The sequence below is a fragment of the Equus caballus genome, chromosome 31, assembly GCF_041296265.1.
Source record: "Equus caballus isolate H_3958 breed thoroughbred chromosome 31, TB-T2T, whole genome shotgun sequence".
In the NCBI taxonomy this organism is placed as follows: domain Eukaryota; kingdom Metazoa; phylum Chordata; class Mammalia; order Perissodactyla; family Equidae; genus Equus; species Equus caballus.
This window is the reverse complement of record NC_091714.1, coordinates 16180069-16206404: the sequence shown is the minus strand read 5'-3', so window position 1 is coordinate 16206404 and position 26336 is coordinate 16180069. Positions and strand designations below refer to the sequence as shown.

The window sequence follows — 26336 nt, the reverse complement described above, 5'->3', positions numbered from 1 at the left end:
GATATGCCTCACCTATTGTTTACCTGTCTACTAGGAAAATCAGAACTGCCAAGGGATTCTGAAAGGCAGATACAGGCCATTACAAAACAAGACTAGCTTGCGTACTGCCCTCGTTCTCCCACACGAGGGGTGTGTGTTCCAGGCAATTTTCCCTTTACGTACTTTTTTGCCCAAGTTCTTGATCCTTTTAGAATCTAAGCAGTATTTTTTCAGCTACAACTTCTCGAGCACACGTACCCTGTGCTAAGTACTTTCGATTCTTATTTCACCCCCCCGCAAAACACCTTATGAGATAGGTCTTATTCTCTCCATTCTAGAGAAATGAAAACAGAGGCTCAGAGATGTAAATTACATTGCCCGAGTTTATATAGTTAGTACCTCACTGAGTCCGGATTCAAAGCCAGGTCAGTCTGGCTCCAAAGAGCGTCTTAACCACGTTGTTCCCAGGGAGCAATGAAAGCACACTTATTTAATATACTTTATCCACTATAATGTTATAATAATTTTGTGTGTTGTTTCAGCGGGGTTATTACCAAGTTGAACTTTTCACTTCTTTCCTCAAGACTATTTCTTAATGATATGAACAGAGCTGTTGGGAATTGGTTAGTATATGTATTCCTCCCTACCTCCTCCCAGTCCTTGCCTTCAGTGATGGTCCCTGGCTGACTCCTAGTGGAAAATGTGGGAATCGTACTTTCTGGAAATTAAATGTCAAGACAGGGAAAACAATACTGAGTTCTTGAAGTCAAGTTTATAAGTACCAGGAAACTTCTGGGAAATAGCCATATTGCCTATTCACAGACATGGTATGTAAATTAACTCTCGTCGGATTAATTGAGAATAAAGGTGAAAGTAGACTTCTGCATCTTATATATTCACGTGGTTCCATGAATGTACTTCACAGAAACTGAGCTGACATTTGTGTTTGAAATTAACTCGGACTAGCAATCTCAAACTCTGAAAATATGATAAAAAAAAATCTCAGTATTATAAAAAAAAATCTAAGAGTTTGTTTTCTCGAAATTAAGGTGACTGCATCAAGGGTTTTTTTAACTGATTTTTTTAAACTAAATATGATTGCCACTTAGCTTAAATATTTCTACTGTGATATCACAGATTGTGGCAAAAGACAAGTAAAATTATTTTTCAGGTTATTTTTAGCATAATGTCTGTAGGTTAAATTAAATTTCGACTACCATCGAAAAATGAGAATGACATAAAAGGAGCAAGAAAGCCTATCTAAATTAGTTTTTTCTTTGAATCCTCAAGCAGAATGATACATGTTGGAGCAATTAACTTAATCTTTTCCTAGTCCCCTAAGCATTGATAGCATGTGGGAACAATTACAACACAAGAAGCCTCAGAGGTTGGGGTTGAAGTGGGGAGGAGCGTATGTGCGGAGGAAGCCAGAATCAGGGTTTATCAGGCCCGATGGTAACTTAGAGGGTGGTTGCTATCTAACGTGAGTCCAGGGCCCATCATTGGGTCCTAGTAGCAACTGTGAAAGGTGGGTCCTATCTTACAGTCTTAGGCTTGAGGAAACACATTCAGAGATGTGAGAGCACCCACCTCGTTAAGTGCCAGAGCTGGGATCACAATCCATGCCCTTCAGACGGCAGCTCTTTCTCCCCCTTGGAGAGCTTCTAGGGCACACGAAAGGGATGGTAGGTGCAGGGGTGCGGTAGGGAGCCAGGAGAGTTAGCTGACGATAATGGCTAACTCTATAGCTATTTGGAAAGAGGAAAACAGGAGAAACTTCCAGAAACCGTTTTTGCAATCAACTCAAAGTAGTTATAAGGCCCCAGTGATATGGTGGTGTAGATCCTCGGCCCTGTCCCTCGAGCTTTGGGTTCAGTAGATCAGGGTTGGGTAGCAGGAATCTGCATTTTATGATAAGCGGACCAACAGATGCTAATGATCAGCTGGGTTTCAGAAACTTTAGCGGAAGGTTCCCCTCCTTTCTCTCTTTCTCCTTTCGTCCTCCTATCTCCCTTTGTCTCCCTCCCTCCTTCCTTTCTTCAGTCCATGCACCCACCCACCCCTCCACATAGGGCCTGCAAGCTTAGCTCTGCAGCATCAATTGGCAGCACCTACCACCCACATGGGGGCGCTCATCTGTTTGATTCCCTTGAACTATGTGTTAATGCCTAAAAGAAATGAGTTTTTTTAAAGCTTTTCAAAATCCCCTTATTCACGTGGGGTAAAACCTGTATAAGGATTGGTAGTTTAAAGAAGAAACAAAAAAAGATGATTGCAGTTATAGCTATGCCTTCTTTCTTTCAGGCCAAGCAAGCAATACTTGAAATGGATGCCATTCGTAAGTTTTGTCTTCTAAACTCAACTTGAAATTTCATCGTCAACTTGTACTTGTCACGTTTTCTCTCTTAAAGTTTATAAAAATGTCAGTTGTAAGAAAGTAGCTGCTCTCTGCTCACTGTTTTAATGAATCGAGCCAGTGGACCGTATAATCTCTTCCTAACACATTGACTCGGTTCTACACTGATTTCACCTGGTTTATCTGTGAGTCGCCTGATGACTGGCCACGTATCTGGGTCTCTGTATCAACTAAACAATGTAAGATATGCTTCCAGGGTCAACTCTTACCCCCACCTCCACCACCACCAAAATTTAAGCTCCCGCAGTGCATTTCCCACCTCACCCCATTGAGAAAATCTGTGTTGATTATCTGCAAGAATCACGCTAGCTAGATAGTTACTGGTTTTCCTGATGCTGCACAAATTTTAGATTACAACTGCCTCCCCTCACCGTGTGATTGTATTTCTAGGCTTATAAAAGCAGGCAGAGAATAAATAGAAGTGAGGTCTTTCCTATAAAATGAGTCCTTGTTCAACGGCACTTACCACATCCTTGTTATCTCCCCGATTAAATGGAATGAAGAGAGAAACAATGACTATAAACACTGACAACCAGATCTGACAGAAACTTTTTATTTTATTTTATTTTTAATCTTTAATTTATTTATTTATTTATTTGAGGAAGATTAGCCCTGAGCTAACATCTGCTGCCAATCCTCCTCTTTTTGCTGAGGAAGACTGGCCCTGAGCTAACATCCGTGTCCATCTTCCTCTGCTTTATATGTGGGATGCCTACCACAGCATGGCTTGCCAAGCAGTTCAATCTCCGCACCCGGGATCCAAACCGGTGGACCCCGGGTCGCCGAAGCAGAATGTGCGCACTTAACCACTGTGCCACCGGGCTGGCCCCCTGACAGAAACTTTGATTTAAAACTTTCAAAATAACTTTCTTTTGAAGAATCTTTCCCCAAGTGCAAACACTGATTCAGTTACCCTCCAACCTGCCAGTGGATAACTCTCCAGCAGAAACAGGAAGTGTTACCAAAGTAGAAAGATGAGCCCCGGTGCCACTGTGGTTGAGATTCCCCATTTCATGTCCAGCAGATCCTGAGAAGTGATGCTAGGTGGTCCCAGGCTGGGCCTCACTCTCCTGTTTTCTTTATTTTTATTTTTTGCTGGGAACGATTCACCCTGAGCTAACATCTGTTCATCTGTTGCCGGTCTTCCTCTCTCTTTTTTTTTCTCCCCAAAGCCCCCAGCATATAGTTGTATATTCTAGTTGTAGGTCCTTCTAGTTCTTTGTGAGCTGCCACCGCAGCATGGCTACTGACCGATGAGTGATGTGATTCCACACCAGGGGAACGCTGAAGCAGAGCACATGGAACTTAACCATGGTTAGTTATGAGAACTGGCTAGGCTATGAGAGCTGGCTCCCTGTTTTCTTTAAATCCCCATGTGTTTTTCAGTGGAAATCTCTTTAAGAATTTTTTTTTAATAGAAAGTGCTCTGAAGAGAGGGCAAGGCCATGGATGGGCAAACTAGGAGGAAAGATGAAGAATGTGAGGACGTGGAGGAGCCAGCTGTTACTGTGACTAGCTCTCTTCAGCAAAATTATTTACTTATTCCCAGGCTGTGGGCTCGTGCTTGGAAACCAGGAAGATTCTAGGAGTACACAGAATGATTTCCAGCCACTAACTGGTGCCACATGCTTCTCTTCCAGGCCCAGGACTAGGCCAGAACAACTCAGCCTGTGAAAATAACCTTATTTGCCCTACCCTCTCCTTGGACTTGGCTGGGTATGAACAGAGTAGGCCAGTCCATTGGACCAAATGACCTCATTTATATAACTTTTCCACGGACACTGGAGAACAGTATGTGGTCTTTACAATCCTCAGAACTCTCTGGAACTTTAGATGCCCGTCAGGAGCCTTAATCCCAATTTGAAGAACACTGGTTTACAGTTGCATCCTAAAATTTTCTGTCCTCAGCCTTCAGGGTGCAGATGGTCATTGAATATGCTGCACTACTTTAGGATCAGACCAGATTTTCTTAATCCAAAGTCTGTGTAGCCTTAGAAAGGGTGGAAAGACATAAACTATGAAATTAAATGAAAACCCCCTTCCCAGTAAGAGAAGCTAAAGCATTCATCAGATGTTCAAAGGAGCAGTGTCTAGAAGAATACTGAGTCACTGCGCTGGACGACAGCTTCCATGGGGCGGGAAGGACTCGATGTCCTCCACCACAGCACCGGGCAGAAATGCCCGAGAAATGGTCACTTAGATTGAATTCTCCAGACGGTTTTACCTTGACAGGACCTCTATTGTGGCCCCTCCCTGAAGTCTATCAGGAACCTTGGTAACAAGTTCAGCTGCTGAGATTTTTATTTGAATGGAGTCTTCCGACCTCTGTGGGTCATAGAGTTGCCGATGATTCTGAGTGGCAGGAGGGAGTTACTGCACCTTACACCGTTTGACTGTCTAGGAAGGGTAAAGCCAATGGGTATAACTCTTTCTGCCAGAGGGTGGAAAAGGACAGTACATAGAAAGCGTGTGCGTGCATGCATGTGCGTGCGTGTGCATGAGAGAGAGAGAAGGCAGCTAAACTAGCTGGCCCACTCCTTGAAGTCTCACAGAAAGCTCAGGATACATGTTCAACACCAATTAAGGAAGGAGGCATTGTATCCGTGCCTGATGAAAAGGAATAATCCAGAGCTATTCAAACCAAGTCGTACCCATTTTCTGCAAAGTCCCTGAACCCCTCGTTCTTACCGATGCATGTGGTTATCTTCACAGATTATCCAGGCTTCTGTTACAGTCCTGATGGAGAGACGAAAGCATTTTGCGGTTCTAGAGATGGGTCTGCCCCGAATCGGCTGAGAAGAAAGTCTGGTAAATAGGGTGTTGTAATCAAAATTTCATCATTATGGGGGGACTAGTAATAAAGGTCCCTTTCAGTCTGACAAAGGGCATTTTCTTTCTGGTTTTGTTTTGTTTTTTTGATGAGGAAGATTGGCCCTGAGCTAACATCTGTGCCAGTCTTCCTCTATTTTGTATATGGGACGCTGCCACAGCATGGCTTCATGAGTAGTGCGTAGGTCTGCGCCCAGGATCCGAACCCATGAACCCCAGACCGCTGAAGTAGAGCGCGTGAACTTAACCACTATGCCAGAGGGCTGGCCCCTTCTTTCTGGTTTTTGAGCTCATTGCCAGTCTGAATGCATTCGAGGCTGCCAAAGATGGGGCTCTCTGGCTTTTGTTCTAAAACTCTTTTCTACTTAACTCTGTTTTCTAGTGACTATAAAACATATCCGTCAACTAATTTTGCTTTGTATAGCATCTTACCATTGGCACACAGGTACTTAAACCCTATTTACTATTGCTCGTGGAAAAACATATGCTATAAATGACATAAAAAGATTATTCCAACCTAAAATTGTAACACACGCTAGCTTTACCAGACTCCATGTAGCACTCCCTTAGCCCTCAGATTTTTTTATTTGAATCAGTGTTTGTTGAGTGCCTGCCTAATCCCCTGCATTGTGCTGAGGGCTGGGAGTGCAAGGATAAACAATATGCGTGATTCCTGCTTGCAAGGAGTTCACAGTCTAGTGTGAGAGTCAGAAAAGGTGAACAAATACCAGTGTGTGTGATGGAGCTGTGGCAGAGGTGGATGGAGGGAAGAGTGGAGAGACAAAGGAGAGAGAAGGCTTCACAGAGCAGAAGACCAGAACCCCAGGTGGCATCTGGGGGCTGAGGAGGCAGGTCAGGGGCGGGAACAGCACATGCAGAGGCCCTGAGACTTGAGCTAGCCTACCTTAGGTCAGACCTCCGTTGCCGGTCGTTTGGTCCGGCTGGCACATGGGATGGAGCTGGGGTGGAGGTGGAGGTGGGCAAGGTGAAACGAAAGGAGATGTGGCTGCAGAAGATGCAGATACGGTCCTGATCATGGAAGGCCAAGGAGGCCAGGCAGAGGGTTGGAACTCGATCCTGCAAGGATTTTAAGCAATGAACTTGCGAAAAAGAGAATTTTGACCTGATGCAGAGAATGAAGTAGGCAGCAAGACCAGGTAGCAGGCTGTCCCTCTAGTCTGGGTGAGAGATGGTGACTGCTTGGATTAAGACAGTGGAGACTGAGCTGGAGCATGACTGGGATCTCACAAGACTGTGATGGATGAAAACAGGAGACATTTCGAAGGACGTCCTGGTCACTAACTTGGGAGGATAATATCAGTGACAACTGAGGTAGGAAATAGAGATGAAGGAGCAGATATGGGGGAGACCACTGAGCTGAGACTTGCCGAGTTTCCTAGGTCATGGGCACATTGGGGAAATGTCAGATTGGCAGTTGGCATTTGAGGTCTGAGGCTTGGGACAAGCATTGGGGATAAGAAGATAAAATTGAACATTATCAGCTTATAGGTGGTAGTTAAAGCTAAGGAAGGTTGGTTTGCTTGTTATGTGACTCCTGATTGCAAGCTTAATGTTTATCTTACAATGTTGATGGAGTGAATGTCTTGCTGCTAAGTATCTCTAAGCAATGGGGTTGATAAAAACTTTTTAGAGCTCAGTTAATTTGCCCATAACGTAATAACTCATTTGTAAAGAAAAAGTCTTGATTTGGTTTTGCAAATGATGCTGGCTTTCTTTTTTTCTCCCAGAACCTTCCTCAAGATCACATAAAGTTTTGAAGACGAGTGGTAAGTCCTAAAATATATTTTCTTTTTCCACTCTTATTGATATACAGGTGAAGTACAGACTGACAGATTTGAATACAGAAGGATTAACTTCTCTAAGTCAAAGTGCTCTGTTATAAAATGTGAAGCAAATGACATAAAATGTTTGCAATATAGATAACAGGCATAAAAAGATTAATATTATATAAAGAAATCCCATACCTCAAAAAGAAGAGACGAAGGACTCTTTTTTTAAAAGGCAGAAAATATAATTAGGCAGTTTTACAGAAGAAATACAAACTGCCTGTAAAATTTATAAATGGTCACCCATATTAGTAATCAGAAAAACCATACATTTAATTGACACAAATGGGGGGACAAGCCATGAGCTTGGCCAAAAGATAGACAAAAATTGGCACTCCGAAACTATTGGTGGGAGCATCAATTTCTGCAGACTTTTTGGAGCAAGAGTTGATAGTGCATTTAAATTTAAAATGCGCACTTGCCCTTGACCCAACAATTTCACTTTTATAAATTTCACCATGTACACTTGCCATATAGAAGCATTCGCGCAAGTGTGGACAGATCTGTGTGTGTGCGCTTTGCAGTTTGTAAGAGGACACCGCATAAAATGCCCATCTAGTGGGAAATGTTCAGTAAGTTGTAGTGTATCGTCAAATGCTGCATGGAACATTCTGCAACTGTCAAAAGAGTGTCCCTATATATTTGCATATTGCACCTCTATATTAAAAACTAAACAGAACTGTGCATTGTGGTGGGATGGGGGCAATGAGTATGGGACCCGGGAAGATGGACCTCAAACTGTTGAGAGTGGTTGCCTCCACAAGGTGGGAATTGTGGAGAAGATTCGACCACTTTTTACTTTATATGCGTCTGTAATTAAACAATTTTTACAGATGAAACACACGTAATTAGGCCGTCTATAAAGATGTAAATCTCTCCCCACAGTCCCACTTGCACCACCCGTTAACGCAGCGTGAAGGCACCCCTGTTGATAAATGCTACGTCTTTCAGTTAAAACCAAGAAAATGTCTAAAAATTAACAGAAGCATAATCTTATGTTTAAATGATTTTCATGGCTTAGGATGTGTGGGGTTTTTTTCAGGTAACATATTTGGGGGGAGCTTTTGAAATTTATTAACATGGATTGATCCATTGCTCTCAGGGATTAAAGAAGATGGATAACACTCAGCTGTATGTCAGGCTGTTTTACATACAGCATAGGATAGATATAGGATAACTGAGACTCATTCTCTGAAAATTGGGTCTAAAGGGCCCATGAAACCTCTCGGGCTTCAATTATTAACAGTGTTTAAAAGTCTCATAAAATATTAGTGCTTACCTATGTATGAGATACATTTTTAATTCTCAAACTTAAAAAACAACTTTTATTTTTCAGAAACAGCACAAGACATCCAAAAGGTAAGCACACTTACATTTCTTATTTTGAAATGTCGGCATTAGGGACCCTTCTAGAGCTCATCCCCAGCCTGTCTGCCAAGTATAAACAATTATTTCACATTTTGAAATCAATTTAAGTGAGGACTCCCGCTTATCAACATCCTCCCCCACTCCCTGCTTCATCTCTCAGAACTGAGACAATGATTTCTTCATCCCTCTGCCCCACCTCTGGCCCAGAAGCTACAAGGTTGCCCTAGGATCTTACACTGCACACTGCTAGTGTGGCCCACGCCATGTGGCGCTCTGCCTCTGTGCGTGTGAGACCTAGGCCTCACATTATGAATATTGATCCCGTCTCAAAGCATAACCTTTAGTCGCCAAGATCCCCTTCTAAGGACATGGTCCTGCTCCAAGTATAAGAGGTATGATGAAATGTGACATAAGGAACCCTCCGTCTATCAAGTTTTGATTTTTCTTCCTCTGATAAAATGTCAGGAGATGGGGAATAAAAATGGGATGCTCTGTTAGCAGATGTATATCCAAATTTGCTACCTGTGAAGACTAGGTATTGTATCCTGACCTGAGTAAACCATGTCCAATGTGGCTCCTGACCAATTGTCTCAATTAGTAATTCCTAGAGAACTGATCGTGGCTTTTTGTTTGATGTTGACATATCTATCGGGATGTGGCTATGAAACTCTGTCCCCACAGTTCCACTTGCACCACTCCTTAGCACAGGGCCAAGGTGACCTTGTGGATCAATGCTGTATCTTTCAGTTAAATCCAGCAAAATGTCTAAACATCAACATAGTCCTGTCTCTTAAGTGGCTTTCTTCAAATTAGGGCGTGTGGATTTTTTTCAGGTAGTACATATTTTTGTTCGGAAGCTTTTGAAACTTATTAAGACTAATTAGTTCATTGTCCTGAAATATGGCTTGAGTCTTTGATTTTTTAATCCACTTAGTTTTCATAAACAAACATTGCAGAACGTGCATTGCTCTTTAAGGCAGCCAGCCTAGATCATGGAGCCAGCCCCACTCAGTACCAGGTCGGGGACTCGCTCTGTCACTAGAGATACAATCTCAAGAACTTCTTGGAAACCTTCTATAGCAGTGATCAAGCTGAATCTCCATATGGCGGCTAACTGAACCTTATAAAATCTGAAGACAAGGAAGAAACAAAACACTGATGCACCTTGTTCTTAGTGGTAAAATTCCGTGTCCTAACAGTAATGAATGTATACTAGATGCAAGGAGAGCAGATTTACTGATGACTGAAGAGCTTATAAAAGGAAATATTCCTTAGTAATCACTTAATATTCCTTCAGAATATATATTCCAAGGCCTTGTGTGTATATGTGGATGTATGTATGTGTGTGTAGATAGATGGATAGATGGAGAGGTAGATGGATAGATAGATGGATAGATGGATAGCTAGATGGATAGATAGATAGATAGATAAATGGACTGATAGGGAGAGAGAGGTTAAGCTCATATATAAGCTGTGGCTTGAGACATGGATTCAAATCCATTTTTGCCACTTATAGGCTGTATAACTTTAGGCAGGTTGTTAACCTTACCAAGACTTAGTTTCCTAGTTTACAGAATTGTTGTAAAGGTTAAATGCAATACTGTGTTTTAAAAAGTGCTTACTACAGTATTTGGCTCAAAGCAAGTGATCCATAAATGATAGCTATTATATTATTATTAAATAGCCATGATACTGAGAATGTGGAAAACAGAAAAAAAATGTTCATCCTGGTTCTAATGAAATTGAGGTATCTAAACTACATGCTTCTATGTTGTTTCCAATCCATGTACTGATTCATTCTTTCTTTTTTTTTTAAAGATTGGCACCTGAGCTAACAACTGTTACCAATCTTTATATATATATATATATATATATATATACACATATATATATGTATATTTATTTTTTCCTTCTTCTTCTCCCCGAAGTCCCCCAGTACGTACTTGTATATTCTAGTTGTGAGTGCCTCTGCTTGTGCTATGTGGGACATCGCCTCAGCATGGCCTGATGAGCGGTGCCACATCTGCGCCTAGGATCCAAACTGGAGAAACCCGGGCTGCCAAAGTGGAGCGCACGAGCTTAACCACTGAGCCACAAGGCTGACCGCATGATTATTTCTTAATCTAAGAGCTTCTTCCCTTCTCCTGATGATTTATTCGATGTAAATTTTCAGCTTCCAAAATACTGTTATCTTCATTTCAAGTGTAATTACCTTAAAAATGTACTTTGATACTAACAATTCAGGTTTCCTGATTTTCTAAAACATCTGGGGGTTTTCTGGGATGAAAGATTTTAAGAAGGTATTACTTCTGGCTGTTCACAAAATCGTTTTGTTACACTTTCCAAGTAGATTGTTGTGATTTAAGTGGTTAATGTCAACTTGTTTTATTTTATAAACTGTAGTTATTGATGCCTATATTTATAAACATTATACCAGTGTAGTCTACGATGAAAAAGGAGAGATACTAAAGGATTAAAAAAAGAAACATTAAAGCCATAAATATAGTATATACATATATGTGTATCTACATAGATCCATATGTGTGTGTGTTACATTCATTTATTCCTAGGCCTCAAATGGTCCACAGGTTTACTATGTGAAAAAAGTGAAGAAAAGATTAAATGACCAATTGGATTTTTTTTATTTTAAATTTTTTATAGAAAAATATCATTTGGGCTGAAATTTTATTCTTGCCCTCCTGACTTTCTTCTTTCCTCCCTGATAGACAGACAGACATTGATAGATGGATATTCCAAAGCAATATGTATGCCAGTTTCATTGATAAGTGGTGAAAAGTCCTTGCTAATTTGACCTTATAGGTTACTATAATGTTTTGATCAGAAACTATGTCCCTGGTACCATTAATTTGAACGGGTCTTAACCATTTCAACTCTTTGAAGCTAATCCTTATATCTACAGAGCACGAGAGCGATCCACGCCCTCTCTGCACAGTTGAGCCCCATCAAGAAAAGTTCCAGGTTATAAAAGACCGCATTGTGTTTTGTTATTAGAAATCGTTAATGTCACTCATATTTGACTCCCTAACAGGCATCTAAGTTTTACTTAATTAAACGTATTTTGAAAGAAAATAAAAATTTAATTAGCTCAATAATGGATTAAATTGCATTCCTTCAATGAAGACTCTTTAGCTAGAACCTATAAACCAAGGCAGTGCTCATCAGATTCACGACGGGTCTGCAGATTTAAGGGGAACCCTTGCAGTGGGCAATTAGATCACTGACAGGGGCTTCTGGTATACCAGAAACCACGATAAGATGTCTAGGAGTTGAGCCCCTAACAGAAACCAGATATTGTGGCCCTTGATACCTATGTCTGTTCATTTATATAATGTTATTTGCCAAGTGCACATTGGAATTATTTGAATTATCTGAGAGTTTTCTATATTTCACTAGTTCCCTATGTTGGGGCAAGGGATTTAGAGTCAGACCTGGGTTTGTCTCCTAGCCTGTCTACTGACTAGAGAAGGCACATTACTGAACCTTTATGAGCCTACATTTCCTTACTGTGAAACTGGTGCAATTGTATCTAATTCATATAGTGATGGTGAACAGTAAGTTTGGAGAGTGTCTGCAAATGGCCTAGCCTATTTCTAAGTATCACTTCCTGTCCTTTCTGTCCCTTTTGCAAAAATCTGAAGTACTTTTCAACTCAAAGTCAAAAATGTTTGCTGATCATTTTGTTTAAAAATATTACAGTCTAGCGGGAGAGGCAATGTGCAAATACAGGAGAACATTGTAAGTTATGTGTCCATGGTGCCGTAATTCAATCCGTATGTTTCTGTCCTCAGGTTTCCAGAGAAGAAGGGTCTCCCCAGCTGACTTCAGCAGGGCCATCTTCCGCCCAGAGGAACAGCCAGCCAAGTGGTTCTGCCTTTATCAGCGTGCTTCGCGGGGGTGGAGCCGTCAGAAACATCTGGACGGACCACCAGATCAGGCAAGCCTTGTTTCCCAGCCGACGCTCCCCACAGGAGAACGAGGATGATGACGATGATTATCAGATGTTTGTGCCATCCTTTTCCTCTTCGGATTTGAACTCGAGCAGACTGTGCGAAGACAGCACTTCGAGTCGCCCTTGCAGTTGGCATATGGGACAGATTGAGTCCACAGAGACCTCCAGCTCTGGCCACAGGGTTGTTAGGCGGGCCAGCAGTGCTGGTGAGAGCAACACGTGCTCTCCTGAAATAAGAATTAGGGATAGTGATGGCTCTCAGTACAGCCCCCGAAGGGAACTACAGAATGACCCTAAAACAGAAGGGCAGGATGGAATGACTCCCTTTGGGTCATCTATAGAGTTGACTATTGATGATATAGACCATGTCTATGATAACATAAGTTACGAGGACTTAAAAGTAATGGTTGCTAAACGGGAAGAGGCTGAATCCACTCCCCTCAAATCAGCCAGGGACTCTGTTCGCCCCAAGAGCACCCCGGAGCTAGCTTTCTCAAAGAGGCAAGCCGGCCATGAGAAGAGCTCTCTGCACACCAAGAGAGATGGAGCTCTCATGGGTCCAGAGGCCTTGAACCAAAGCCCACATGAGCTCCAGGTGGTTGAGGAGAACATTTATGATACTATCAGGGTCCCAGATCCCCCCTCCCTGGATTTCAAATGTAGCAGCCTAAAGCGGGCCAAAAAGAGCACCTTCTTGGGTCTGGAGGCCGACTTTGCATGCTGTGACAGTCTGAGGCCCTTTGTTTCCCAGGACAGCCTCCAGTTCAGCGAGGACGAGACACCTTACCACCAGGTACCCTCTGATCGTGATTATTTGAGTTTGCTGTATAGCTCTTCCAGCTGCAACTTGTCTGTGACCGATAAGTCTATATCTGATAAACTGTCTGAAGAAGTGGACGAAATCTGGAATGACTTGGAGAATTACATCAAGAAAAATGAGGACAAAGCCAGAGACCGGCTCCTCGCAGCATTTCCTGTTAGCAAAGATGACGTGCAGGACAGGCTGCATGCCGAGAGCACCCCTGAGCTGAGCAGAGACGCGGGGCGGTCCGTGTCCATGCTCTCCCTTCCCGAGAGCCACACTTTCCTGTCGCAGCGGAAAGACAGGCCTGGCAGAGCCAGCCGGGCCCACTGCCCATTCGAAGATGACCTGATTTCTAAAGAAGGCTCCTTTATGAGTCTAAACCGGCTCTCCCTGGCCAGTGAGATGCCTTCCATGGAAAATACCTATGACTTGGCCACCAGCAGTCTCTCCCAAACAGACCTGGAAACCCCTGAGCCTGGGATGGATGCCACAGATAAGACAAAAAGCAGGGTTTTTATGATGGCCAGGCAGTACAGCCAGAAGATCAAGAAGGCAAATCAGCTTTTAAGAGTGAAAAGCCCAGACTTGGAGCGGCCTCCGGCCAGCCAGCAGCATAAATCTGTGCCCAAAGATCTGGCAGCCATCTTAGAAGACAAGAAGCAAGGAGGGCCTGCCATCGGTACGTTCCTTCACACTGCCTTTCTTCCTTCTTGAAAGTAAGACGTGAGAGCAGCTCTCGGGTTCTCAATGTCCTTAAACTGTGAGAACATTGTCACTCGACGTTCATGCTCTCACAGTGGGACCACAGACTGACTGACAGACAGACAAGGCTGTTACTCACCTTTTCCCACTTCACCGCATCCTACAAGGTGGGGTGATGTGGTTCAGAGGGTTTCATTGTGCGTATAACCTGGTGACTACAGATCTGATGTTTTAATAGAATCTGAAGTATGAAAATAGCAGTTGGTTTGACTGTGGCATCCACAGCTGCTCCCTGGGTATCAGTAGTGTGTTCTCAGGCGTGGTAGCTTGGGGAAGCTGTTAGGGTTTGGAAGCATTAGGAATAGGATTGCTCTTGGCTCCAGAATCCCAGCAAAAAGCCCTACACATCCTAACAAAGACAGACAGGAGCCCTGTTTGCATTCTTCTTTTTAGCTGTTCACAAAATGACTCAGTTGTTTTCTCACGTATTTCGGTTACTGGTTGATTTTTTAAAATAGCTGCTGTTCTGCGCTTAAGGCCGTCGCATTTGGTATTCTCATGTATGCTTCTGAGAAGTGTAATTCTTTCCGTCAAGTCTCCTTTATGGGGCAGAAGTAAACCAGGATCTCAGGTATGATGTTGGTACGCTTAGGACTAAAGGGAGGACATGTTCATGGTTTGAGGTTTTTCTCCGTTATAAAGAAGCACATATGCTCTGGCTAAAGTAGAGAAGGTTCTGAAGGATGGAACTTAACACCGGTCTCCGTGGAAGAGCATAGATGTGAATACAGCACACTGTTGTCGTGGAAAGGAACAACCCGAGGGAGAGGTGCAGCTCTTACCTCAGGAGCTGTTCCCCTCCAGACGTAGAGAGATTTCCGCAGTTAGACCCAGGAGTCTGCATTTTAAAACAGTGTGGATTTGTCAGTCATATTTTAAGACTCTTTGCCCTAGATTTCCTGACAAAGGGCCAGCTCAGTATCAAATGAGAGGGGACAGCACTCCAATTAATGGAAAACCCAGGAGGCTCCGCATCAGGGCACACTCAGATCGTCCCCTTGATGGCCACATAGCTCAACTGGCCAGTTGATGCCACTAACCTCTTTTCTTTGGGGTTGATTTGTTTATCTCCATGGAAACCAGAGAATAAGAAGGAAATCTCCAAGTCCTAAACGAATCCACAAGTGAGAAGAATCTGTAGGGTTTTTTTTTTTAAGTTTGATAGTATTTAAGAGTTGTCTAAAGCTGTGTATGCTTTTCCTAGAGCTAATCATAGAGTAAAATTTCTTAACAGACAGGGAAGTTAAGCCCTGGAATTGCCACCTGAAGGATTTTACAGATTCTTTGAGTTCTTCTTCTTCTTTTTAAGTAAAATAAAGGTTAAAAATGATTTTTCTATGAATGTGAGAGAGACGAAGTCGGATATATTTTTCTCCTTGCAATAATATGCTTGAATTAATTCATGCTCCTTTTCCAACACCAGTGTTGCTAAGCTGGTTTGTTATATGTAGAAAAAGTGACTGAGTTCCGACTGCAGGAGTCTTTTTGGAGCATAGATGGCATTAGAAACAGTGGCAATGCAACCGCTGTCAGAATCTAGGTTAGGGCTCCTCAGAATGGGAGAAAATATAATGCTAAGGTCTCCGATGATGATGGATTATGTCAGCAAACTGTCGTTTGAGAAATGGTAATGGGCTGAGCCAGGTTGTTTGGGATATGGACCATCCATTAAAATGCCAAACTCTGACCTTGATAGAAGCATCGATACTAAATCATTAGGGCTTACAACTCCCTTGAGTAGTCTTCTGTTTTACCCACCTTTTAAGTATTAATAGAGTTCCATTTGGGGGTTTTCTTTTGCTTCTTTTCGCTTTTAGTTTGTTCTCCTTTTTGGTTTGCCTGCTGGTGCCTTCCCATAGGCTCTTTTCTCGGCTTTGTGTCTGGGTCCATTCTTGACATGGTGGGCTACTATCGACGTTCTCCCCCAACAAAGAGGAGAAGATCTCTCCAAAGTCATCTTCTGAGAGTGGAGTCTCCCCCTGCTGTCTGGCAGGAGCACGTCCCTAGGGCCTGCCATCTCTTGGACCTGAGGAACCTTCCATCTGGGTGGATGGAGACCACTTCCTGTGCCCACTAGGCTTTCAATCAGTTGACGTGATGACTCCTTTTCTCTCTCTTGTTTATCTGGGCACAGGACGTCATAATCGAACGGACCGATTCTCCAGACTTCTTCGTATGGGCCTTGCCACTTTGCCAGGAGCTTGCTCTCGGTGTTGTACGGAAGGAGGAGCAGCCTATTCACCTGCTGAAACTCTCGAGCACCTTTATTGACCTCTCTAGCCGGGGTCTACAGGCCCCGGGTCAGATTTCCGCCTATAAATCACCCAACCAGGTCTAGTCGCTCCCACCTTTCAGAGCCTCTTGTAGCATGCTGGCCATCTCGTTCAGTCAGGCCTCCCTCCTGATGGTCTTTGAGGCCAGGGAGGCCTTTGGGTTCCATTTTTTTGTGGTGTTTTACGTGGTAGAAAAGTCCACACAGGCTTGAGGAATTTTCCTCCCATGTCAAGTAGGGAAGGCAAAATAACATTTTATCCTTTGGTCTGCATGTCAAGCAACATCAGAAACATTGATTTTAATCCTCTGTCCATTGAAATAATATTTCCTGCCTCACTCAGCAAGGATCACTTCAAATTTTTATCTGGAATCATAAGAACTCCACTTTTTAGACCTATGAAAGAGAAATAAACCAGAGACAGCCCTGGGGTTGTCACATAATGATAATGTACATATTCTATAAAGATTATTAATACCAAACTAAGGATTAGAGAGAACCTTGATCTAGCTGGCTAATGCTAAGCTTTTTAGGCTAGAGGGGTCCTCTTTGGCTGGCTGTTTCCTATGTATGTGGCTAAGCAAATCTGTTTAATGGCAGCCATTGCTCTGGAAGCCCATGTCTTGTTCACACTGGCATCAAGCAAATTAGAGAGACCCCTGAGAGGTCAAGCTGAGACCAAAAAACAAAAACCTTAGATAGGCACAGTAAATTGTCTACTTGTGAGATGCTTTTTATTCCAAACTTATAAATGGTCAACTTTTTATTATCCAAAGACAAATTGTGCCGTTAGGAGTTATCTGTAGGAAGCATTTTAATCAAAGCCTGTCTTCTGGCTTCCCCTTTTCCTGCCATGCCCCTGATTTCTAGGCTGCCTTTCCACTCAGTGGTATGGTCTTAGGAAAGTCACGTCTATTTTTAACACTATGCTTAAAATAAAAGGGAGCAGTCCAGAAATTATCTGAGTAATGAAGTTAGTTCTTAAGACCAATTTCTATCTGAAACTATGCTTGGTGCTTTGTGGGGATTCTTCCCCAAGATTAAAAGCTCGTGGACTAGCTGGAGTAATAAATTAGCCCATATGAAACAACTAGCAACCCAGGATTGCCTGTGCAGCCAATAGCTAAGAATAATGGTGCACACCAAGTGCATAAGACATCAGAGAAATCAGTTAGAATCGGATTCATGGAAGGGATAGGGCTTCTGGAAGGTCTTGAAAGGTAAATAGGGTCTGATTAAGCAAAAGAAGGAGGAGAGAGTGTGATAAGGAAGAAAAAGGCAAGATAAATAATATGGGTATTTTGGATAATACATGGTTTCAGATTATCTGGGCCACCCTGTTCTAAAGTCAAGAGCTAATTGTTCTCACAAGTCTTTATGGTTATATTCTGATACTGGAATAGTTTACCCAGATTTTTTAATTAGCTCTCACTGCTTCCCCCAAAATTGTCATCTTCTTGGAACCTTGTGAAAGTTCAGAGCCTTCCTGATTCAGCCGTGGGGTCAGGCTCAGGGCCATAGTGTAGATGAGAGGGGCTTGAGCAGAAAGGTCTGACTTTCAGGGGGGACTGCTAACCGAAGGTCCAGCTGCCTTGGGTTGGATTTCATAGTTAATGAAATACTATGGATTTCAGGGCGGCGGACATGGGCACCTTGGTGTCCTTGTACACTTCCAGTCTCTTAAGTGCTTGCGAAATCTTAATTGGTACTGAAAGTCTTTACTATGCCCTTTAAGAAGTAATAGCTCGAGTTTCTGTTATTAGACATTCCAAACTAATAATCTCTGTCCTTCAAGGGAATTTGGACTTGAGAACAAATCTGAAGGGTCCGCATATAGGATCTATAATGAGAGACTGAACAGACTATTCACCTCGATTCCTGGGACGAGGGGCAAGCAGTTTGAGGGAGTTGCATTTAAAGGGCACACAGAATTATAGCAGGTGGTTTTCTGTCCTCACAGACCATAGACTGGAAAGAAATGGCAGAAACTCAAATATTTATTTAGTTTAAATTCAAGGAATAATATACAGACAACAGGTTACTTAAAAATATAGGTAGCTTAAAGAAGAAATGTGATGTCACTTACTTGCTGGTCATCCTATATAGGATGGATTCCCTTTATAGAGATGTGTAGATGTGGCCTGAGCAATTTATAGGGGCACATGGAATTCCTGGATTCTAGGGTGGTCGTGTGGGTTACCTGGATTGGGGAGGGTGGAAGAGAAGATGGCTCTGGAAATTGACATCTCTGGGCTCTCTCTCTTAAATCATTCCTGGCCCGGGAGAATGCTCTATCCACATCATGGTTCTGTTAATATCTGTAGAAATGCCTGCATTCAGAAGTGGAGCTGAGAGGAGAATGGCCTCAGAGCTTCATTTGAAGTGGCAATAGCTTTCATGGAAGTACTGGTCAAATCCTGTTCTGAAACCAATATTACAGAGCATTAGATGATCGATTATATGCCCAGATGGCTCATGCCTAATGACTTGGAAGCATAGACTTCCGCGCCTGGCTTCTTGGGGATGGGAAAGGAGGCGTGGGTCAGTCAATACATGTGGTTTTGAAGTAGTGGAAGGGAGGACCTCCCGTAGACATTGGGTCCCCAGACAGTGGCAGTGGAGGGCTAACTGGAAACAAGAAGTACAGGAACAGCCACTGGGAGCAGGCTCTTCCGGGAGTAGTGGTCTGAGAGCAGTCAACACTGGTGAGGAGCCAGGGGTAGCCATTGCTTGCTGGATTGTGGCCATGCTGCTTTTAATAGCTGACTACTCGAGCTATTTCTCATTGACTAGGTTTAAGTGCTGACTTTCTTGTTTTTATGATGCCTCTTTTTAGCACTGAACTATTTCATGCCCATAAAGAACGCTAGAAATTTTCATTACAAATAGCAAACATTTGCAGCCCTGCTGTTGGAATGAAATAATCCAGAATTAGATCAAATTAAATGGACTTTTAGGTGGCATTTTTGTTTTTTATTAAACAGTGGGTTATTTTATTACTTTGTGTTGCTTACTTTTCAATGATTACTCATGCTCAAACTTTTAAAAGGCCGGTCTACTGTTTCAGTTTTTAAAATAGGTTTGTTAGAATGTTATATTCTTATTTTTTAAATCTTCATGTGTAGAAATAATGCTGTGTATGTTTATTGTTTCAATATTTGCCTTCCAGGTGCCAGGATTGCTGAGTATTCCCAACTGTATGACCAGATCGTGTTCAGAGAGCCTTCCTGTGAGACTCGGAGGGAGGCCTGGGCCAGCCCTCAAGACTCCTCCACCCTCACGTCTACATCGCCTTCCCAGGCCCAACATGGGAGCCAGGATTGGCTTCTGCATTCGACCTATAGTAATGGAGAGTTAGCAGATTTCTGTCTCCGACCAGAGCAAGACTTGAAGTCAAAATATTCCACTTTTGAGATCAGTCCAAAAAGTACTCCAAGACAGTTGTCCACCGCTTGCTCCGTGCCTTCTCTTCAAACCTCTGACCCTCTGCTGGGCTCCATACAGAGACACAGCGTGGTGGTCAGTCAACCCAACAAAGAGAACTCCCTTCAGGGCTATCCTTACAACTCTTTGGGTCGGAAAGGAATCAGTACTAAATCTCAGCCTTATAACAGGTCCCAGTCATCTTCCTCCATCTTAATAAACAAGTCAGTGGACTCCATCAACTACCCTAGTGAAATGGAAAAGAAACAGCTGCTGTCTTTACACAAAAGTCCCAGGTGTGACAGTCACCAGGATTTGCTGCCAGGTATCACTGACTCATGTCAACAGGGCCCTGAAAGACGCTCAGATCTCACCCTCCAAGACTCACAGAAAGTTCTGGTGGTAAATAGACATTCACCTTTAAATGCCCAAATAGCTACACAGAACTATTTCTCCAATTTCAGAGAGACTGAAGGAGACGAAGATGACTATGTGGAGATAAAGTCAGAGGAAGATGAGTCAGAGTTGGAGCCATGTGACAACCGTAGGAGGAAATCTGACCCAAAGATGGTAGATGCTGACTTTCCTGATGTCTGCAGCAACAACACCGCTTACTCTTTGAATAGTCCATGTACTCCAAAGAAACCAATAAGCGGCAAACTTGGGATTTCACCATATCTGACGTCATACAACGATTCTGACAAACTGAATGACTATCTCTGGAGGGGCCCATCTCCCAATCAGCAAAATATTGTCCAGTCTCTGAGGGAAAAATTTCAGTGTCTTAGTTCAAGCAGCTTTGCCTGAGATTCTTAATAGCAGCTGCCTGAATTAATTTCTTATCATGCTCATACATTACAGACACTGAGAGGTGTTTTATATGTACCAGATTAAAACAATTTTGTAATAACCTGAGGTGTAAAATATACTTTCTTTTCACAGCACGACTTTTTGAAATGGCTGCCCATCCAGCCAGGATTGTACTGTAACAGATGTCAGCAGCTCACAGTGTGTTTTCTGATACTGATTGTCTTCATGTTTCATGTAAGTCAATCTCACTCGAAAATTTTTAGGCTTTTTTTTTTTTTTTTTGCTTGAGGAAGATTAGCCCTGAGCTAACGTCTGTGCCAATCTTCCTCCATTTTATATGTGGGTCACCACCACGGCATGGCTGACAAGTGGTGTAGGTCCACGCCTGGGATCCAAACCCCAGAACATGGGCCATCAAAGCAGAGCATTCCAAGCTTAACCACTGTGCCACGGGGCCGGCCCCCGGCTTTTTTTTTTTTTTTTTAACATGCGGCCGTGATATTTTTTTCCCATGTCCTGATAGTGCCCAGACTTTAACAAATGGGATAATCCTCTCATGATATCCAGAAGCCATGAGTAGTTTTATCCTAGGACTCAAAGGCAGCAAGGAGGGTTTTTCATGTATTTTAAAAAAGAAAAGAAACTAAAGTTGTTTAAAGGATCATGCTTATATATGACATTTTTGTTACATTTGTGGCAAGATGCTGGAATAATTTAAGCTAGAGATCCATTTTAGGGTTTCTATGCTCTTATTCCTACATCAGTTCATTATGATGCAGAAATTGTGTAACTGTTGGAAATTAGAATGTAGCAAGACCAGTTTTTTGAAAGCAAAAGTCCTTAGCTGTATTCCTGGACAAGGCCTGGAGAATGTGCTGCTTATCAGGTTTATTTTATGATTTCTAGGGTAATGAATGCTTCCCCTAATGGCTTAAAGCCAAGTGCAAAAAAGAGCAAATTGACTTATTAGAAAAGATAGGTTGACATCTGGGAACAACTTATCTCATCATATTACAATTGAAAGATGCGGGTAAATAGAGCCCTTCATACTATTTTTTGTGCCTGCCTAATCAGCACAAAGTAAACCATAAGCTGAAATAAAATGAAGCACTTTAAAGTTACCCCATCCAGAGCAGCTCTTCATATGGATTTTCATGAGTTTTGTACTCAGCCAAATGACCTCATTGCAACCTGGAGGATTTCGTTGACTGCAGTGAAATTTATTTTCTAATCCCGACATAACAGTTTTCATTGTTTTGAGGCATATAAAAGAACAGAATCTTTTGTTGCCAAGTTCTGACTAACAGCATCTTTGATGTTGTCATTATGGTCTTTAAATAGCGGTTCATTGTGATACTATGTACTAATCTAACTCTTTATGGAAGGAAACAGAAAAACAAAATAAGACCTTGTGAGTCAAAAGCAAAATCAAGCTAAGAGAAAAATGAAGGCAGACTTATTGCTATTTTATAAAGATATTTTATTGAAGACTTCAGTCAATGCAACAAGAATGTTTTCTCAAACAGTGGCCACGGTATTCTCATTTTTAGGAGTTTTACATTCTGTGGCTTCTCTCTCAGCCTCTCAATTTTCATTTTAAAAGATACCATAATATGTGTGGGGAAAGGGGATGTGGGCTTTTCTTTTAAAGGAGAGCAATGATGTTGATTTGAATCAGGGACATCTTAAACCATCATTCTTGCCCTCTTTTTAAGTCTTAATGCCTCTCTTTCTTAAGTAGAAAACATAAAATGTGACCATTCTATTTTACACACAGGTACCTAAGGCCTTCGTTTTTTAAAATCACAAAAAATTACCCCCATTTCTTGCTTTTCCATACTCTTCTTTCTTCTTGTAGCTTATAAAACAAAGTCCATATTGACTATCACGGTTCTGCAAACATTCCTTCTTTCATTGCCTTTCTTTAAACGTGAGTATTCATGATTAAGCAGTATCAGAAAAGAGAAGCGTTGTAAGAAAGTGTATTCTTAGACTTGAGAGGTGTCTGTAAGTGCTTTTATAAAACTAAGTGCACTGACTCTTGTCCCAGGAATGCAGTTTTCCATTTTTGCTTTGTAGTTTGTATGACCCAATTCTGTATTATCCATATTACTGTGGTGTCTTATTCTCAGAAATTATTAATTCTTCCCACCATTCTCTTGTTGCATGACCTTGATGTCGCCTATAGGAATACACGCCACCGCACGAAGGTGGATACCTTACTGTATAAAATGTCTCTGTGGTTGTCTTTAGGTTCTAGGACAAATCTGTAGTTTCATAGAACACTTCCGTCGGCCGGAATGCAGATTTTGAGAGCTGTGTGTATGTATATAATCATGTTCGTATTTTTCCTCAAAGTTATCAATTAAGTGCTTTTGTTTAAAATAGTTTCTTTTGGAGGTGGGGTAGGGATGTATATAATTGGGGAAAAAAGGTATATGTACTTAAAAGTATGTCAAGTTCTTATTAGGTCTCTGTACGGAAAGTTCAATTTTTTTTATAAGTTCACTTTTCACGTATTCTATTCTTTGTGCAAAAAAAAAAATGCATCTAGGAAAACATAGTTTAAATACTGTATATAAGATAATGAAAGTTAGTAATGCTCATTATTTAATAAAGTTTGTAAAGTACGAAGTAAATTACAGTGCGAATTAATGCGTTTATTCTAGAAAGGTCAAGATTTTTCCAAGTGACATTTAGGTATAATACTTTGTCTTGCTGTATGGGCCATGCAGAAACTGCTTCAGGGTGCTGGTGACATCCCAGGTTTCAGTGGCCCATGACAGACCATTTTCTGTATCTTTGGGTTTCTTTTGATATATTGAATTTAGTCTGGGCTGATTTTTTTTTTCTTGATAGGTGGCCAAATTACATGAATCACTAGATTATCTTTTTCATTTTTTTACTTTGTAGGAACAGAAGACATCCTTTTAACTATTTCATTATTGAATCAAAAATTAATATAACACGTTTGGGGCACAAATTAAGGTTTTTTCATGCAACATCATGTTCTGAGTTTTCTTTGATAGACAATTTTACAGGGAACACAGCATGCTAATATAAATTGGTAATTATCGACACTTTCTAAAACAATTTTATTTCCAAATATGAGCATAATATCCTACCCCATTATAAGGAAAATATAGGTTGCCTAACTTTCCTGATACAGAGGAAAACGGCCTTTAAAATTTTCTTTAGAGTGTTTTAGAGTGGAGAGTTTCGAAAGCTCACACTGAGGATCCCTCAGACTGTTCCCCCTGGAGGGTGAAAACTGATGGAGTTTTGTGTGAGTCATCAGAGTTCAGTTTAGAGAAGCAAATGAAGACAGAAAACTCTGCCCTGCATGAATTCTATACATAATTAAATCCTTAGAGGGAAAAAAAATCTTAGAAATCAGGTTTGTAATGAGCTATAAATACAGCTGTTAAACATGACTATTCAATAACGTTTGTCTATTAAGTAGTCTTTTGATATAAAAAATTAACATTTGCTCCTCAAAATAGAAATTAACAATCCTTCAAGAGTTCTCACATCCTTTATGCTACATAACTTCCTCTATCTGGACAGTGGAAACTACGCCCAAGTCTACCAGCCAGAAAGGGATTATAATAAAAGAAACTGCTTCATGGGCAGGTCTGGTGGCACTGTGGTTAAGTTCACGTGCTCCACTTCAGCGGCCTTGGGGTATTCCGGTTTGGGTCCCAGGCATGGACCTACACGCTGCTTGTGAAGCCATGCTGTGGGGGCATCCCACATACAAAATAGATGAAGATTGGCACAGATGTTAGGTCAGGGGCAATCTTCCTCACCAAAAAAAAAACAAAAACAAAACTTTGACTTCTTTGCTAGTTTACATATGTCTATATGTCTTTATTTATTATTTTGCTGAGGAAGCTTCTCCCTGAGCTAACATCCAGGCCAGTCTTCCACTATTTTTTAGTATGTGGGCCACCAGCACAGCATGGCCACTAACATGGCGGGGTAGGTCCATGCTCAAGAACCAGGCCTGGGCTGCCAAAGCAACGTACACCGAACTTAACCACTAGGCCACAGGGGCTGGCCCCTATATGTCTTTATTTTAACCTAAACTTTGTCCTATCGATAACACCTGGAGCTTTCTTATGCATGCCTGTAAAATGTTTTTTGTTTTAAAAAATCTATGAAGACATGAGCATTCTCATATTTAGCTTCTCACATTTTTCTTTCCTTACAAGTAGTTTAGAGCATGGAACACCAAGATAATGTGGAATTATGCTGCATTACAAAGGTTAACAAATGCAAAATATTGCACAACCTATGTTACTGTAAATTAATAAAATTTGGGATGTTTGGTTTATGGTATATTTGAAAACTCTTTTATAGGAGGTGAAAAGTTTCTTTTGGGAAGAAGATTCTAACATATAGCACCTGTCGCATTCAACCCCTTGAGGTAGAAATGTTTTTACCAGCTTTGCACAGTGCCTGGCCATTTGTAGGTGTTCCATGAATATTTGATAACTGACCAGATAGAGTCAAAAACTGGTTTGAGCCTAAAGCATGAGAAAAGCACATTGAGACACAAAGGATAGAAGTTAAGAACAACAGTGACTAAGTCGTTTCTAAACTTCACAGCACCCACCCTCAGGAATCCAGCGTCACCGACTGCACAGTTTCAGAGTTCCCGTGCAACCGGTCAGGGTCGAGACCCCGTGCCCCTTTTCTGTCTCTTGGCTGTGGGTGTTGCAGAGAAATTTACTCCGAGTGAGATTTCCAGTGACCTTGTACGCTAAGAATCTACGTGGTCATGTGAGAGTCGGACTGTCATACCCTCCTCTGAAATTCCGTTTAGACCGAAGCCTTCCCCATGCCTGGTTTCCATGATGTGAGGAGAGCAGAGAGCAGCCCAGCCTGCAGCGGTGGGGCTGAAGTCAGGGCAGGTGGAGGAGAGGGGCCCAGCATGCTGAGGTTTTTGGGTGCCGAAAGACAAACTTGCCCACTTCCCAACAGTGGTGTATGCCCCTGAGCTAAGTCCACTTTACGTGTCTGTGAAAAACCACGAAGCTTGATTTTCCTGACAAGGGCTTATTCACAGGGCATTGTGCCGTAGGAAAGGAAGAGCAGCTGGCAGTTCCACGTCACTGGTTATAAAACCATGTTTGTTCAGCTCAACGTCAAAGAACAGGGCTTGGATGGTGCAAATTATCTGCTCTGTGGGGCAAATACAAGCCCCCAAATATCCTATTGTTTGTATGGCCATGTATGGCTCTCCATGTAGTGCTCCCATAACCACCACAAGACCACGGAGTAAGCAGATTCCTTCTTGTATAGACCGGTTAAATCAGAGGCTGTAAACTGGTGGCCCAGAGGCTGAATCTGGCCGGCACAATTTGAAAAAGGTTTAACATAAAAACCCGAATTGCCGACGTCTTTAAAAAACAAAATTAGGTCTGGCCTATTTGGGCCTAGATTCTGATGAGGTGACTCTGAGATCTAAGGAGGAAATCCAAAGGTGAAAATTCCTCCAAGAGGTGGTGACTCGCCTTAACCTTTGGGGAGAGTGTTCCTTGCTCTCTATTACAGACTCAATGAGCAAATTTAAAACAACCGTGGAGCACTTGAATGCAAATATTTTAGAAAGTGCAAGCTCTCCTCTTAACGTAAAATAAACCTATGTCATGGAAAGTCTGCAGAACCTCTTGCTTCTTGGGGGAAATTTTACACCTGGTCCACTTGACTAGTTTATATTACCTGCCTGGCCTCTATAAGCCTCAGGTTTGGGAGACCAGATGGTCTCCAATCCATTGCCTCTGATATGAACTCACCTAAGGTTTAAACGACCATTTATACTCTGCCTCCTAACACACCATCTCTAGTTC

General features: G+C 42.0%; 1 protein-coding gene across 8 annotated transcripts in view; it reads left to right on the top strand.

Annotated features, from left to right (window-relative positions):
- PLEKHG1 (pleckstrin homology and RhoGEF domain containing G1) overlaps nt 1-24822 on the top strand; it is a 222976-nt gene extending 198154 nt beyond the window's left edge. For all 8 annotated transcript variants that reach the window (XM_023632922.2, XM_023632923.2, XM_023632921.2 and 5 more), the window contains 6 exons: nt 2284-2317; nt 5108-5203; nt 6973-7011; nt 8408-8430; nt 12249-13893; nt 19418-24822. In XM_023632922.2, coding sequence (XP_023488690.2) covers nt 2284-2317; nt 5108-5203; nt 6973-7011; nt 8408-8430; nt 12249-13893; nt 19418-20478 — 2898 coding nt within the window. In that variant the 3' untranslated portion in view covers nt 20479-24822. The remainder of the gene's footprint in view (nt 1-2283; nt 2318-5107; nt 5204-6972; nt 7012-8407; nt 8431-12248; nt 13894-19417) is intronic.
- Nucleotides 24823-26336: the final 1514 nt, after the last annotated feature.